This window comes from Mauremys mutica, chromosome 4 (assembly GCF_020497125.1).
Source record: "Mauremys mutica isolate MM-2020 ecotype Southern chromosome 4, ASM2049712v1, whole genome shotgun sequence".
Classification (NCBI taxonomy): Eukaryota; Metazoa; Chordata; order Testudines; family Geoemydidae; genus Mauremys; species Mauremys mutica.
The window spans coordinates 60,633,305-60,650,699 of NC_059075.1; the positions used below are offsets into that span (position 1 = coordinate 60,633,305).

Below are 17,395 nucleotides of genomic sequence, written 5' to 3' on the forward strand. Positions count from 1 at the left end.
AGATCCCTAAGACCAAAGTCATTGGGGTTATGCACTGACCTGGCAAAATTCACTCTCTCTAATACTGTTCTGAGTAAGCCATAAGTGGCTGAAGTTCTGTTTATATTAACAGTGGCAGTGCCTAACTCCTTAGTACAGAGCTTTGGGATAGCTGAGTAGGAAAGGTATTGGATTATTATGATGTAATGCTGACAAAAAGCCCAGCACTCACAAGATGATAATAAACAGTTCCTGGTCTGAGGAGGTTAGTCTAAAAGAGGAAAACCAAGATTCATTTCTGGGTTTTACTGCGTAGGAGTGGGAGCCACTTCATAATTATTGGACTGGAATGATTACTCAGATAGCTAACCACCTACACTTACAGAAAAGATCTGCCTTGTTCCCTTTGTGGCTCAGTATTTTCAGGGGGTGAGGAGTGTTACTGCTGTTCAAATGTCTGCTGTCTGTTTGATTTTTAAGAGGCGTCTCTGTGTAGTATTTGTCCAAACTGCTCCAGCAGTAGGTCTTAATCCTGACTCCCCTCCAGACATTCAGACTATATGCATTCAATTCTTTGCTTCACAGCTACTTCTCTTAAACACCTGACCCTGACCTGTGGGTTAATTATGCCTAGGTGAGTCTCAACACCATCCTATTGAACTTCCTGGATTCCTCAGCCACAGTTGAACTTGTAGCTATTTATACAGTCAGCCAGGGTGGCCCTGTGAGCCCTAACAAGTGAATCTCATGAGGAAAACAATTGGTAGGTTACAGCTTGAGCCAGCCTGCTGGCTTGCCCAGGGTTCCTGTGGGCTCATCTCATTGAACCCAGAAAGACATGTCCTGGAACTGACGTTTAATACTTAGTCATGCATGGGAGCTTCTCTTTACTTGCTTTGGTCACACAGACTAATCCTCCCCTCTCCACAGAAAATGAACTTTTGTTGATGCTGTGTGATAATGGGCCTTTTCTGTGACCCTCCCCTTGAAATGCATTAGACTCCATCACTAGCTTATCAACTTCTATAGTGTGGGGAAAGAGGGCTGTTTGCAGCAGGGTAGACAAACTAACCTTTTGGTTTTCTCTTTGGGAAAGACAAATAATGTGACCCTTATTTAAGAAGCATGCTTTTAAAGAGTCGTATGGCTAAAGCCCTGAACAACTTCCCAGGGACTGGTGTGGTTATAGCCTTGGCCAGTGCTTTGAAAATACTCAGCAAAAGCTATGAAATCCCAGGCTGTGCAAATGAAGGTGCGAGCACTGTATCTGCAAAAGAAACAAAATTGGACTTGTGCCCTTTTTTGCTTCTTTATGAGGGATAGAAAGGGCCTGAAAGGGTTTTCTCCCCCCAGAATGTTGATTTTCTGCATTTGAAATATCAGATCTTGCCCTTTTTGGCTGGAGAATCGAGAATGATTATGACATCAGAAGAGTTTATAACCTGAATATTTGAGAGGGGAGCTCAGAGGTGTTATTAGGAGCATGATGCAGGGGGAAATCTTTATTTCATGCACATGGGCTAAGATATACAAACATTCCCATGCAATACTTGCAACTCACCCCTGGCAGGCTTGAGCTAGTGCCTGAGAACCAGGATAATAAAAGTAACTAGAAACTGCTTGTAAACAACAGCAAAATTGGCTAGTCTATTTTCATGGTCCAGACTGAAATAAATCCAAACAATAAACAACAACATACTATATTTGAAGAATTCTTTCCACTGAAAAAAAAGACTTGCAATTTTGTACATTTTTTTTAATATGATTTTTTGAACTTAACAGATCCTCTTAATTTCCCCTCTCTCTTGTATTGATCTGGGAAATCAGAATGGATTTTTGGAGCGGTTCCTGGCTGATAGGCAAATATATTTTGAGACAAAATTTTAACATTACTTACCCAAGTCCCTGAGGTTTTTCAAACCCCATATTCATGCTAGGGCTTGCCCTGAATTGTTGCTGTGTTGTGTGGGGTTTCCTTTAGAGTTTGGATCTCAAGAATTACCATGTTTGGGGATGGTGCACCAGCACTACAGCACGGAGGGCTTGACTGCTTCTCCCCACTTGGACTGTGTCTGCTGAGGAGAGCATGTGAAGGCAAAGTAAACAGGACACACGGGTTATTTTTAAAAATACCTTCCCAAACCTGTTTTTAACAATCCCTGACCCACAGCATGGCCCAAGTCCCTTCATGGCACCCAGAGTAAAGGCAGGGGGTAGGAGGTGGGTGGTGGGTCGTCCAGCCATAAGGATAACATCCAAGATGGTGCAAGGGGAGAGGCATTTCAGCTCCTTTGTGCTCTCCCTAGTCAAATATGGTTCAACAAGCAGAACGCATTGAGCCAGTAGAATACAAGCGAAGGCTTGCCCAAGTGCACATCTCTGTTCCCATGGCAGCTACGTGAACCTCTGGCGATTGTCGTAACTCTAGTTCAGTCCGCCCAGCTTATTGCCTATCCCTTGTCAAAACTGGATCTTCCACCTTCACCTCAGTTTGATCCTTTGCTACGTTTGACTAAGCTCCTGGCCTGGCAGAAACCAGACTAGCTTGTAAAACAGGTGTTGAGCAAGAAAGATCATAATTGGCTTTGTCGGGAAAACTTCCAACATTTTTATCAGCTCAGTGGATTAATGAACTCTTTGGCTGGGCTAGCCTCTGCCCTGCTCTCTGAGTGGCAGTGAAATGATAAAGGTCAGAACCTCAGCAGGTGTAAATCAGTGTAGATATATTGGCTTCAAGGCAGCTAGGCCAATTTATACCAGCTAAGGCTCTGGCCCAGCATCACCTCTGATCTTTTCAGCATTTTAACTTTTTATTTAATTTGTAGAATTGAGCTTTGAAGAGAAGTTTTCAAGATTATTCTATGTGCCGAGGCCAGATGATGGCCTGCCAAGCACGTGCCAAGGTCCCAACACTGCCACAGGAAGGACATACCCATGACCCAACACTCCCACATGGGCATACTGATGGGCATGCAGCTGGCACATAGCGAATGTGGCACATCCATGCTTTCATCACACTGCAGATGAGGCTTGAAGTACCTATAGAGCTAGGTATGACCTTGGCAGGATAAGTCTCCCAAGACTGGCTATATGGCACATCGGCTTCAAAAAGGGTGTAAATGTAAGAACCAACCAGCCCAGGGACACATGCTTCTCTCAGCCAGGAAACAGCCATTTTCTCTGGCCCTCCTGGTGGTGTGCTCTGAACTCTAGGATGGGGGACAAATGTACCAGTCTGCACCCTGTCATTAACTAGGATGGGGGACTGATGTAATTTAAGACTTAAAACATGTAGAGATTTCTGGTGCAGCCCAAGATTTTAGTCAGTTTCTGTTGTTAGCTGTCAGATGCGCTGGCCTTAATGCTGCAGGGCTCCTTTGCATTGTAGGCCCTGGTCCCTCTTTTTGCAACACTGTATGACAAATCGGAACACAAGGACAAACCCAGTAGTCTGATCACTAGCATAATGGGACATGGGACTTTCTCTCCCATAGAGACTTACACTCTCCTAAACAGAGGTGAAGCTATGTGCGTTAGTTGTGTGTGGGGGGGAAACCAGGAGTCTCTTCTATCATATGGGAGTTGTCTGAGTCTAACTGATCCTCTTCATTTACCATCTTATTTCCATCCCACTCTTGCCACCTTACTGTCTCTCTGGATGTGGTTTATGAGTCCCACTCCTGCTACATCTAGAAGATGTGGTACAGAGGCACAAGGCTCCAGCTCCTACATCCCCTTTGGGTTGCTGAGCCTCTCCCATCCTCTCTTCCTGAATACTCCCCACAAAGAGAGCACTTAGCCAGCCCTGGATTGACGGGCTTTTAATTAGATTTTTCTTCCCTCTCTGGATTTCCTCTTTGAATGCAGAACAAAAACCCTCACATCACAAGCAGGTCTGGATTTCTATGCATTTTAATATACAAATTGAGTGTCTTCCAAAATGCCCTTACACAGGCAGCTGTGCAGTCCCTTAAAAATCCCTTGCAGGTCCTCGTATTTGTTTGAGGTGCTGCTAGCTCATTAAAAAGTCCCATGCCCCACAAATATTAATCAACCTGTGGGACGTACAGTAGGATGGAAGGAAAAGCTCCAGGGAGTGTATTTTCTGCCCAGCTTTCCACCAGGGAGGGATGATTAATAAAAAGAGTGACTAGAAAAATATAAGAAGTGACCCTTTGTCCATGTGCTGGCCTAGAGCCAGAAGGTCTGTTCACAAGCAGGGGCTGGGAGCAGTGGACTAGCAACTCCCTGTCCCTGGTGAAGGATGGATAACAGCCAATGCCTTCTTTCTCCCTTCTGTCACCGGGCAGCAGGAGCAGCCCTGAATGGCTCCAAAGGGAGCTGTGTCTAACGCTTCCTCAGCCAAAGGAGAGGTTCCTTCAAAAAGAAAATGAATGAAAAAGAAAAGAAGGGGATCTGCCCTCTCCTTTAATGTAACAGCTCTTTAAATATCAGCAAGATAAACACAAGCCCCTCCCTGTGAACATGAAGCTGGAATGTGATGCTAAAAGTATCTAAGATGCTTCTCAGAACACCAAGTCCTAGAAAAACTGTAAAATGATCTTCCCATGTGATTCTCTGTCCTGGGAAGATGCCCGCTTTCATGTGAGCAATACAGGATGGAAGGGGGGTGTCTCTCATGATGGATAGGATCATTTCCTTTGAGGGATTTTCCTGAGACCTTGCAGTCGACTGAGCAGTTCCGTAATGAAGTCCTGGAATGAGAGTCAGTCAGAAGAAGGCTTTAATGCTTATTGTGCTCAGCCACAGCTGTAAGAGTCACATGCCTGGGCATTCCCCCTTACTGCCCTTCATATTTAGCAGCGGTCCAGTGACCAGAACGTTGGAATGCAGAACAGGTCCTGTTCTTTTGTTTGGGGAGGGGAGGGGAAGGGGAGATTTGTGTCAGCGAGGGAGGGGCAGCCTCTCCCCTCTTCCAGCTCTCTTCAGGGCAGTCACACACGCTTTGTCTCTCTTTCCCAGGCAGCCCACCCCTTCCTCTCCATGGAGCCTGTTTGTTCCCACCATTAGATGACTTCAGGGTACAGCTGCCTCTATCGTTTTTGCACAGAGTCCCCTACTTCCACCGCAACCTCCCATCCACGTCCTGCTGCTCTCAACATCTAGGCCATAATATGCCTGCTGCTTCCTCGCTGAAATGGCCATACTACTATGTAGTGGATTACAGGGCATCCCACATTGTGACCCATAATAGCTGGCTTGCTTCAGTGAGGAAGTAGTGGGGGGAGCGGGGGGGGAGGGAATAACACATTTTTGTGTTTGAGGACAAACATTAGCACGGGGTGACCCTGATTAGGGTGACGGGCATGAATGAATGAATGAATGAGGATGGGCTGACCAGGTGGAAGGGAAGTTACTTGACCAGTTCTAGTGAAACTGAGAGAAAACCCAGGTTTCACCAAACTGTCAAGGACTATCCCTCAAAACTGAGGCATCTGGTCATTCTGCATGGCTGCCACTGTAAGTAGCACAAATTCCACCCTCTTCATAACAACCAACATGACCAAAATAGATCAGGTAACCTAAACTCCTCCCCTATCTAACAGGTCACTCTAAGGTCTTTGCATTCTGCAGAAACCACTGTGTGCACAGTGGACTGATAAGGCTCCTGCTTAAAATCAGGCCGGTGTATTGGAGGCCTGACTTCGCAGAGCTGAGCTTAACACAGACTCTTTGGGTAAGAAAACACTAATTCAGTTACTTGTTAGGTGGCTGTCCTATTTGCTAAGGTCAGCCACTAAACAGCCTTGTGATTACATTCATTAAACCCGTGAACTGCACAAACTCCTGCTGGTTATCCATGTGGGCACAATTAGCCTTGTGCTCTTGCCTGCGATTTGGAGATGGACTGTTAGAGCCCCACAGTCAGCCTTGATGGTGGGACTGCCAGCCAATCCTGAGTTAGCAGGATTCTGGCTCGGTTTCTGCAGACTAGTTTGGTTAAGTTTAATTTCCATGTGAATCATTTGCCAGCCCTATTTTCTGTACATTAAACTTTGTGCAGCCATTTACCAGGACTGGACAAGATACAATGGAGATACACTACAGAGGCAAGTTACAATTATGTACTAACAGTACCACATTGCCTACTTGGTCTATTCTTTCAGAGATCATTACTGCTTCTGATATTTCCTTTGACTCCTTAACTAGGAAATAGACTGAGAACACCGTAGGAAATACACATCTGAAATTAACCTCATTGGTCACTGCTCTCCATTCACTTCTATATATTTATATTAGTTTTTACAGCCATGTGGAATAAAGTATAAAAAACCTCCTGAGAGTAAACAAGCTTGTTAACTCAAGCTTCAACTATCTGCAGAGCATAGTGGCTATTTAACCAGATGGAACCAAGCCACATTGCCACAGCACAGTATGAGACTAAGACTAAATGCTCATTGACGATGCTTCACTCACCTCTGTAGGTCTGGAACACTCATGAAGAATTTCCTGCAAGGCAAAACTCATGTTAGTTCCTTAGGAGTTTGTCTATTTGTTTTTCCTTTTTAAGATACAGGAAGAGTATGTAAGGCTGCCATATCTAGTGTGCTACATGATCCAATGATGTTCCAGAGCCTGAGATCACCATCACCTGCATCATGCCACACCATTCATGGACTCCAATCCATACTCATCAACGCTGTTCTGTACTGAATGCTGCAGGAGATCCCAGGACCCACAGTCACCAAAACACTGTTATGTACAACGTAGAGGTCTGTACTTCGTTCCTGTTCCACAGAATTGGATCCCGTTAGCAGTTCTGCATTTCAATCGCATCACCCCAGAGGGCTCCGGAAGCTATCACAGTGTGTACGGTGTCTGATGTGTAGAGAGTCTGCTGCCAGTATGGTTTTTAGTAATAATACTTTCATTCTGAGGCCTACATCTGAAGAACACTGTGTGGCCCTGATCCAAAGTCCACTGAAGTCAGTGTGACTCTTTCCATTAACTTCCATGGGCTTTGTATCAAACCCTATAAGAGCTAACTATTACTGCAAAACTCTCAGGAGTTATTTTGGATCAACCTGTAAGCATTTGGAAGCTTAACCCAGCCTCGAGTATCTGCAAAACTGGGCTGCAAAACCCCATAAGAACAGGCCTCATAATCTTATGTGATTTAAGCTACTTCAGGCTTCTGTCTGGGCAAGAAATACCTCAAGAACAGCTATTCCGTTTGGGTTTTTTTGGCTTTTCTGCATTGGCTGCTGCCAGGAACACAGAAGTACAGAGCCTTCTGAGAGAATGAGAACCACTGCGTTAAAAGGTAACCTTTTCTAATCTCAGAATAGGTTTAGTTCAAACTTTGGGTGAAAGTTTGAGTTACTTCTGAGTAGCTCACTCATCCCTAACAAATCACTGGGGACAGTTAGTGTGGATAAGGAAATTTTCAGTTCACATATTAAATGGGAGAAGTGTATAAGCCATAAAAATAGGACACTCTGGCCCTGCGTACAATGGGATAGGGACTTCTTGCTGACAATGGGTGTGAATGGGACTCAGAGGCTGGCTGGCCCTTTAAGATAAGCCAGGCTCAGCCTTGCCTGTGACCTACCAGCTATCCCATACCTGATGGTGACAAGGCAGTTTGAGGCTAGTTAGTGAAAGGGTTAGGAAAAGACAACACAGAGTCAAAGCGCTCAGTTGAGGGGAGAGACTGCAAAAAAAGGCAGGACTACCTTGTAGGTAGGAGGAGGGGTCATTCTTTGGCTCTCAAGGGTAGAAGCCCTGAGAGATGACTTAAACAGGCAAGAAGTCAGGGAGGAGGACCCATAGGAAGCACAAGTTACTTTGGGGGGAAACCCTGAGCAAAAGCCTAAAAGGAGCAGGAATTGCCAGAATCCTTGAGGAAGGGCAGCAGTGAGGGAAACCTGTTAAAACCAGAAGGAACAGAGGAAGAACTCTGCAGGAGCAGGCCAGGCTCCTGTAGGGGAGGCCTATTGGTAGGGTCAGTAAAAAACACTTTAGCGGAGCCCAAGAGGGGCAGAGAAGCTAATAAATCAGGAAAGGAGGAGTTGGGAGGATCTAGAGAGAAGTGAGAGGCCTGGGAACCAAAGGGAGGCTGTGTTAAATACAAGCTGTGGAGAAGCAGCACATGTGGCTTGGAGATAAGCCACCCAGAGAAATTGCAGCATGTTTGATGGATTAGACCTAGCTTCTTAATACAGGTTTCAGAGTAGCAGCTGTGTTAGTCTGTATCAGTAAAAAGAACAGGAGTACTTGTGGCCCTTAGAGACTAATAATTAAGCATATTATTATGCTCAAATAAACTTGTTAGTCTCTAAGGTGCCACAAGTACTCCTGTTCTTCTTAATACAGGATCCTTGGACCAGAACCCAGAACTGAGGGGGCCTCTCTTCCCCTATCAGCCCCTGAGGAAGGGGTATGCAAGCCAAACAGAAGGAATATTGAGCCCAGGTGGGGCCAAAGACTCAGCCCAATGGACAGGCTGAGGAGTAGCTCAAGAGGTGGCTGAAGGCTCTCTTGTTGTAAGACTATTTGGTTGTGTTTTTTAACCCGGAAGGGGACTGAACTTCATGTGACTGGGCCAGAGGGCTGAGCTGTGGAAGACCTGACAAGTGGCAGATGGCACAGGAGATAATGACCCATGCAGCATTGCACCCTGACACAAGGGGTTGCTGTGGTGGTGAGTTCTCTACCTTACAGGAACAAAATTGTTTTCCAAACTATTACAGATTGACACCTGGTGGAATGAACTGATAAGTTTCTGTGCAGTCAAACTTGAGTCTTAGCACAGCTCTACACTCAGTTTGTGCACCAATTTAACTAACTTGGTAGAAAAAAAACCCAAGTTAGTTCAATCAGTGCAACCCCTTAGTGCGGATGTGGCTATATGGGTATAAGTGATTTATATCAGTATTATGGCAACCACATTAGGATTGAACTAAATCATTTTCTCTACCAGTTTGATTAAATCAGTGCAAAAGCTGAGTATAAAGCAGCCCTTAATCCTGGCTTTTGGAATGGAGTTGATAGTTTTGTGTTATCCACATAAGTATTTACACCAATCCAGAGCGACCTACTGTTGACTCGTATTTTCAGTAATAGGTCAATTTTCGAGTGTAGACAGGGTCTTAGCTAAATAATAACGGACAGTCTGTCTGACCTGTAGTTTTGATTTCTGTTCCTCGTTGGAGACCTCTAGAAGATCTTCAATGTCAATTTCTGGTTCAGGAGTTGCTGTATCTGCTTTCTCCTGCAGCTAGAGCAGAAAAACATAGTAAATAAACCTGTCCTGTCAACTGATAAGCATTCAAGAGGACTTTGTGTGGAGAACTGCGGGGTGGGGGGGGGGAAGAAAGTGGGGTGGAGGAAGGATTCATTTCTAGAGAGGCCCATGTGGCAAAGACTGGATTAAGATATGAATCTTCCTGAAATATGAGGGTATTTAGAACAAGGGTTCTGATTCAAACTCATCTCTAGCAGCACCACATCCCAACACGCAGACTGTGGCTTGACACAAGCAACATCTTTCAGCTCCTCCAGATTTAGCTCCCAAAGGTGTCAAACAGTCCCACCACAACACCGAATACCTGCCCAAGGAGCATGATGCTATCATAAGAAGACCCTATGGAAGGACCTAATGCAGCTGAAATAGGATGAACCCCAGTTGAGGTAAACCATCTTTTACAAAATGGAATGAGTAACAATTAGGCCTTCCCAAAAGGTCAAGGGAGTTGGGTCCCAAAGGGCCAGGTCAACATGGAACTCTAAGTTCTCCTTTGAAAGATCTAAGCACAAAGTCTGCAGCACTCCATTTGCCCATAGCAGAAATATGACTGTTTGACTTGATCCTGCTAATATCTGAACCGGTGATTTTAGGGAGCCTGGTTGTTTCAACCCTGATGCTTAGACTTCTAAGATATATTAGGAAACTGAATAATGCTAAGGACATTCAGAGCAATGGAACAAGCTGCCAATGAGGTTGTGTAATGAGCTATTGAAGACTAGACTATCAGGGCTAACAAAGATAGTACTGCCTTGATGCTAGGAGCGGAATGGGATGGCCCATGAGAGACTCCTTCAGACCCAACTGATTCTAGGATTTGTCTGGTAGGTTGTTGTTTTTTTAATCCTTCATAAAACATTTACAAGAAACTGCTGTACCGGTGCCAACAATCTCTAAACTTGCATATACTGTGATGTGGTACTTCCAAGTGTGTTTGGACCAGGTATCAAGATTTGTTAGAACTAGGGATGGAATTTTGGATGCTTACCCTGAGATTATGGATCCTGAAATGCATGTCTGAATTCTGGGGAATTTCCTGTGCAGGAGAGGAGCCAGCAGCACAGGCCCCAGTCAGTTGGCAATACCTTCCAGAAATACCTTCTTCCTGCTAAGTCTTTGCAGTAATGAAAGGAAAACAAGTCTCTGAATCTTTACCTTTGGACATGGTGACCCACCAGCAATGTTAATGATTTCAAACTCTGATTACATAATGGAAACTCTCAGGCGATCATAGGTGAAAAAGGTACTTTAGTATTGCCTTTATGGCTCTTTTAAAAATGCTCATTTGTGGGCCCAGTGTAGTGAGAGTTGAGAGGGAATTACACCTTTGTCTCGCACATGGTACCATCAAGAACTGTCAGTAGGCCACTTGTGAATTTTTTTGAAACAGGTGCTTTAAATGTTACTAGCTCCTCTGAGTAGCAAAAAACCCTTACTCTTTAAAGAAGCAACAATTGTTCTGTCTTTCTTAGAGATGTCTCCTGTCACCTCCACTTAATCCTCCAGGGTGTGAGCTTCCTTACAGTAGTGCCCCATTACCTCAAACTCCCTCATAAAAATACTCTCAGTCCCATCCATAACTCCACTTTTGCCAGTTCCACAAATACGAGGTACAGAAAGGGTCTATATATTCTAAGCTGGAAGTGGGTTCCTTTCATCCTTCTCCACCGTAGGCGTTGGCTCTCAGGAGCCTAATGATATCAAATGTCACTGATCTTGTCACATGAGCACAGTGACATCTTGGTGCCACTGCCTGTTCTACATTGCTGTTCCTACTGGGCACGTGCACAGACATGCTCTACATGTTTTTCGTGATGGGATTGTCACATGAGCCTGGAACTGCTGGTCTTGAATGCCAAAGAAGCATTGAACAAAGATTTGACTAAAGCCAAAGAAAGTAAAACCACATACATAGGGGTGTTTCATTATTATTTTAGATGATAGGATGAAGCCAAAAAGTGTCCAGCTTCAATATCTCTTCAAGCCACATGATCAGCACATCTCTGGCAAATGGAAACAGAAAAGAGTAAGTTCTAGGGATAGACTTGCTAGGAAGGTCAGTACTGGGGAACTAGATGGCTAATGGACTAAAGAGCCTTTTATCTCTAGGTTGCTGGGTTAGATCCAGCTCTGGTTGGTAGAGAGTCATGACCAAAAATGGTTACCATTTGACGTCTGTTGGTCCTGGTCCAGATTCCATATCACAAAAATTATCAGAAAGAATCACCATTCTTGTTGGCAATCTCAGCAGAGAGGTGCAGGACAGAAAGGGTCTGGATACTGAACTAACCTATCACCTCTAGAGACAGTCCCGTCCCCTAAAGCCAGGACAGGAACATTGGCAAGGAAGTTGGCACTGCTGCTGTGCCTATTCCATGGATAGACAGACTTCGTTCACCATGGCCGTCGATCTGGTAGCTTTCGTAAACATTACATTAATGACTCTGTTCAGGATACTGTGACTCAGATTTTACTGATGGGTGGGTTTAGGCAGTGTATTCAAATGTACTTATACTGAATATGCTGTTGTGCATTTTAATATATTATAAGGGACACAGAGCATGGGATGAGCTCCCATTAATATTTTATAAACAATAAATGACTGAATTTCAAATGGAAATTCATAGAAATTAAGGGCTGAAGGGACAATTATGATCATCTAGCTTAGCTAGTGATCGTTTTACTAGTCTAACTAATAGTTGTTTTACTAACTTCAAGAAGATTAAAACCTTTCTTAATAAAAAAGACAGAAATAATAATGCAGGAAACCAAACATTCCTTCTTAGAGGTGCCACACGTACTGCAAAACAGAGTGCCTATATATACTCTTATTTCAAATGTCTTTTGTGGATGGTGTGAATACAAGAGGAGCTGTCTTCTCATTTCAAATAGTGAATAGTTTACCTAATAAATTCCAGTGCACATAGAAAAGCAAGTGATCCTAGAAATTACCAGAGGGATATTTTGGCATGTCCATTTCCAAGTCTATCTGAAAATGCAACAATGCTCAAAAATGGAAGACTGTGAAATCCAAGAGTTAACCAAATTTTTTAGACGAATAAAATATCAGGGTTGGAAGGGACCTCAGGAGGTCATCCAGTCCAACCCCCTACTCAAAGCAGGACCAACACCAACTAAATCAAGATGTGTGGGGTGACGATGTGCGTCTTATTTTGTACAAATGGTTAAACCCGTCCACACTTTCTGCTGAAGGCAACAGTGGTCTACTGGATAGGGGACTTATGAGAGCTGGGTTCTGTTCCTGTGTCTGCTAGTGACTTGGGGCCTGATCCAGTCATTTCAATGGGCTTTGGATCAGGGCAAATCCTGTAACTTCTCTAGTATTATCCCCATTTAGGGAAACTAAAACATATTCACCCATTTTGTCAAAGTACTTTGAGATTTACCAACAAACGTGCCACGTAAGTACAATATATGAATGGATTCAGAGACATCAGGTTAATGTTTCAGTGTTCAATCTGTACTGGAAACTTTTGTACAAAGGCAATGAAAAATCCTTGGTTTAAACCCCAAATGACGTAGCCAGAATTAAGTACCATGGCTCCAAGACAGTTCAGGATGAACACTGCCATCTATAACAGGTTTCAGAGTAGTAGCCGTGTTAGTTTGTATCCACAAAAAAAACAGGAGTACTTGTGTCACCTTAGAGACTAACAAATTTATTTGAGCATAAGCTTTCGTGGGCTACAGCCCACTTCATCGGATGTAGGCAGTGGAAAATACAGTAGGAAGATATATATATATATATATATATATACACACACACACACACACACACACACACACACACACACACACACACAGAACATGAAACAATGGGTGTTACCATACACACTATAAGGAGAGTGATCAGTTAACGTGAGCTATTATCAGCAGGAGAGTAAAAGAACTGTTTGTAGTGGTAATGAAAATGGCCCATTTCCAGCAATTGACAAGAAGATGTGTGGAACTGTAGTGGGGGAAAAATAAGCATGGGGAAATAGTTTTACTTTGTGTAATGGCCCATCCACTCCCAGTCCGTATTCAAGCCTAATTTAATGGTGTCCAATTTGCAGATTAATTCCAATTCAGCAGTCTCTCTTTGGAGTCTGTTTTTGAAGCTTTTTTGTTGTAATATTGTGACTTTTAGGTCTATAATCGAGTGGCCAGGGATATTGATGTGTTCTCCAACTGGTTTTTGAATGTTATAATTCTTGACATCTGATTTCTGTCCGTTTATTCTTTTACATAGAGACTGTCTGGTTTGGCCAATGTACATGCTCGCACATGATGGCATATATCACATTGGTAGATGTGCAGGTGAACGAGCCTCTGATAGTGTGGCTGATGTGATTAGGTCCTATGATGGTATCCCCTGAATTTATATGTGGACAGAGTTGGCAACGGGCTTTGTTGCCAAGATAGGTTCCTGGGTTAGTGTTCACTCTCCTTATAGTGTGTATGGTAACACCCATTGTTTCATGTTCTCTGCGTGCGTGCGTGCGTGCGTGCGTGTATATTCCTACTGTATTTTCCACTGCATGCATCCGATGAAGTGGGTTATAGCCCACAAAAACTTATGCTCAAATAAATTTGTTAGGCTCTAAGGTGCCACAAGTACTCCTGTTCTTACTGCCATCTATATAGGTATGTGCTCACATACACTCCCACCAAGTAACATTGCTGCTATGGAAAATGTTGGGGAGAGAACTTTGGAGGCCTAGGGGATGGAAACAAAATCCTTACCTTCAATGCCTGAATCCCCACTTCCCCTTTCTTTCCTCTCTGCCTGTAGTTCCCATTATTGCCCTTGACAGACATGCCATTACCCATAGTCTGAGCACTAACACAGCAGCGTCACTGAGAGAGAGAGCTCTAGTATGTGATAAGAAGTTTGATAGAGAACAGAGTCCCCAGTCGTCACAACCTGGGTTGTTGCCCGACTTGTCCCTAGTAAATTAAAGATAAGGTTTCATAGCCCACAGGGTCTAGGCTCCCCTACACCTAAGAAGGAAAGTTTGATCCAGCCCGGTTATTTACCTGGTATTGGTACAGCTCCTGCAACTGGGCATCAATCCATTCCTCCAGGTCTAGCCAGCGTTGAAGGTCTTTGCGGTTGTACTTAACTGTTAGCTTGCCCAGTTTCTTGTGGGATGATTCCTCCCCAGGCTTCTCTGGAGCCTGGAAGGTTACTCGAGGCAAATCTCTGGACTTACTGGCCATGCTCATCACCCCTTCCACCTGCTCTTCTGTCTTCCACTCCTACTGCAGGGGCTCTCTGGCTTCGTATTTTTGTTTCACTCTCTTCTCCCTCCCCTTTACTATATTTCCATTGAGCAATTGTGGCAGTACAAGCTGCCTACAATGGCCAAAGGCAGATAGGCAGCATCGGTGGTCCCAGTGAGAGAGTGAGAAAGGTAGAGAGCAACTGCACGGCAAGAGCAGCAATAAGGCAGCGCAGACAGAGTTACAGGAAAGAGAATCTTAGGTTTCAGAATTGGCAGTGCTGACAAAAGCAATGTGGGAGGGAGAAAAGCTGTTGTAATAAGTCTGTTGTTAAAAGAGGCCCAGGGAACTGATGGACAAAGCTTGTTAATATTTAATACAAGCCCGTTCCAGCAGGTGGGAGGGTGAGAGAAGCAGGTTTTAAATGACAGTTTCTCTACATATGTATGTACATGAGCACATACCTCATGTACAGTTCCACAGGACTTGTCCCTACATAATACATTGACTCTTATAGTGTTTAAAGTGCATTGATCTCTTTAGTCTACCCCAGTTCCTATTTGGAGAGCTGATGCTGAAACACTAGATCTTATGTTTTTCTTTTTTAAAAGTGAATTCAGCAGTGATGAATTAGCTTCTGCTGGAGACAGAAGTCCTGGATTATAGCACGATGTAACACCACTGTAAGGCTGAGACAACTTTACTGTCTGGCCCAGGGATTGGCAACCTCTGGCACGTGGCTCGCCAGGGTAAGCACCCTGGTGGGCCAAGTCAGTTTGTTTACCTGCCGCATCAGCAGGTTCGGCCGATCGCGGCTCCCACTGGCCGTGGTTCACCATCCCAGGCCAATGGGCGTCGGGAAGTGGCACGGACGAGGGATGTGCTGGCCACAGCTTCCCGTCGCCCCCATTGGCCTGGGACAGCAAACTGCAGCCAGTGGGAGCCGCGATCGACCAAAACTGCCAATGTGGCAGGTAAACAAACTGGCCTGGCCTGCCAGGGTGCTTACCCTGGCAAGCCATGTGGCAGAGGTTGCAAACCCCTCAGCTAGCCCATTTTTCTAAGTGCTCTAAAGTTCACATGTTTATTCAGATTGTCTTGAAAATTACTGGGCCTCATAGAGGTCTAGGCTAGAGTTACTAGTCCAAATTTGAAGTCATTTAAGCCAGGGGTTCCCACGAGACCCTTAAAAATAATTTGACATCAACATTTTATGATTTTTTTTTTAATTATAGTATCCCTGGGGCTCAAAATCAGTTCCTGTTACTCCCCAAACTAACAGGACCTGCATGGGACTAATCTCAACTGCTGTCCAGCCGCTGTTGCCCCTTTGGAGAAGCAATATTGGAAAAACTTCTTTAGAGTAAACGTTAGCTGCACAATGTGGTTTGAATTGCTGTGATGAGCCAGAAAAAACTCATTTGTACATTTGAACAGATCTGTACACAGATTTAACTGTAGGTGCACCCAATATTCTAAAAGGGTCTGAATAGAGTTGATGGGAAAAGTTTCCTCAAAATTTTTTCAATCAGAAAATGTAGCTGAAACAAAACACTTCAAGGGAACATGTTGATTATGATAAACATTTTGATGGGAGAAAGCCCAAGTGAATTGTTTTGACTTTGTTGTTTTTCTTTTTATAATGTTGAAATGTTTTGATAAAGTAAAAACATTTTGTTTCAACTTTTTCACTTTAATTAATTTCATTCTATTATCTAAAATGAATTGTATATAAACATTGTGTCTACATATACAAAAACTACATTAAAAGAACATTATGTAAACATGTTAAGACTTCCTAAATAATAAATAGTTGGTGGAGAAAACCCCCCAAACATTAATAAGGTTGCAAAGTCAAGCACTCAGAAGTTGGGAGGGGCCAGAATTAAGGTTGACTGTGCCACCTTAATTCAGTCCCCCTGGTGCATATGTAGTAGGACACAGTTTTAACTACACGATCACATGCTATTGTTATCAAGGACCCCTGCCTCACTGAGTGCACAGGACAGGCAGCGCTCACGTAATAAGCAGTTTTTTAAAACTTGTCTGCTTTAGGACCTGCCTCAATGTGACAACATCTTGGTTCCATGACACTAATGTTGTACCCTGGGGTCCCTTTGGAAAGTGAGCCTGGATCTGACCAGAACGGGCTCTTTACTCATGGCTAATATCCCAGTTTGGAATTGTACATTAACTTGCACTTCTCCTCTTTAAAAAGAAGTATTCACTCCTTCTTACAACACCTTTGTGAGGGAGTTCAGTAGTGTTACTCCGAGCATGCAAGTGGAGAAACTGAGGCACTATGGTTAAGTCTAGCATTTTAAAACTTGGATGCCTAAATAAATGGCCTGATTTGCTGAGGTGCTGAGCACCCACCACTGGTACAAAAAAGTCAGTTGGAGATGTGGTTGCTTAGTATCTCTGAAAATGAAGGCCCAAGAAACTGCTCAAAAGCCATGGAGAAAGTCAGCTGGGATGAACTCAGTAGCTTCTGGCTTTCACTCTTATTCTCAGACTATTAGCTCACCAATCCATGTTAAATAGCTCAGGAAATGTTCTTCTCTCTCTTGTTTGCTGAGCCTACTATGCCACTCAAACAGGACAATGCTGGAGGTAATATAGTGTACAAGCAAACGTATGTCTAGGGAGATAGTATCACCTTATGAAAAGGAGCTTGTAGCAGGCTGCACCCCTAGGTGTCTTCTCTTAGCTAGGCCCTCTAAATTACTCTTGCCTAGCTTCAGCTGGACTAGCAGCAAAAGTCTTTCAAACAAACAAAACTCCAAACAACACCTTCCTAACAAAGTCCTCCCAGGTGCATCTACTGGGGTCCAATCTCACCACTTGGAGGCATGGTCAAATTATCTCAGGCCTTTCTCCTTGGGCCAGGAGAGGTCAGCAGGCAAGCAGTCCTTCCCCTGC

General features: G+C 44.0%; 1 protein-coding gene across 1 annotated transcript; it reads right to left on the bottom strand.

The window, feature by feature from the left end:
- Positions 1-3,913: 3,913 nt before the first annotated feature.
- PPP1R14D (protein phosphatase 1 regulatory inhibitor subunit 14D) lies at positions 3,914-14,705 on the bottom strand. Its single transcript, XM_045016112.1, has 4 exons — positions 14,288-14,705; positions 9,125-9,220; positions 6,418-6,450; positions 3,914-4,694 (listed from the first exon to the last, which is right to left on the bottom strand). Exons 1-4 carry the CDS (start codon positions 14,474-14,476, stop codon positions 4,632-4,634), a joined length of 381 nt encoding a protein of 126 aa, XP_044872047.1. The 5' UTR covers positions 14,477-14,705; the 3' UTR covers positions 3,914-4,631.
- Positions 14,706-17,395: the final 2,690 nt, after the last annotated feature.

What these genes read in the sequence shown, in the direction of transcription:
- PPP1R14D (XM_045016112.1), bottom strand. Translation starts at nt 14,476, where the DNA reads ATGAGCATGGCCAGTAAGTCCAGAGATTTGCCTCGAGTAACCTTCCAG. An exon ending in AACAGAAATCAAAACTACAG is followed by an intron (nt 6,451 to 9,124) that starts GTCAGACAGACT and finishes TTTGCCTTGCAG; the next exon opens with GAAATTCTTCATGAGTGTTC. An exon ending in AGTGTTCCAGACCTACAGAG is followed by an intron (nt 4,695 to 6,417) that starts GTGAGTGAAGCA and finishes CTCTCATTCCAG; the next exon opens with GACTTCATTACGGAACTGCT.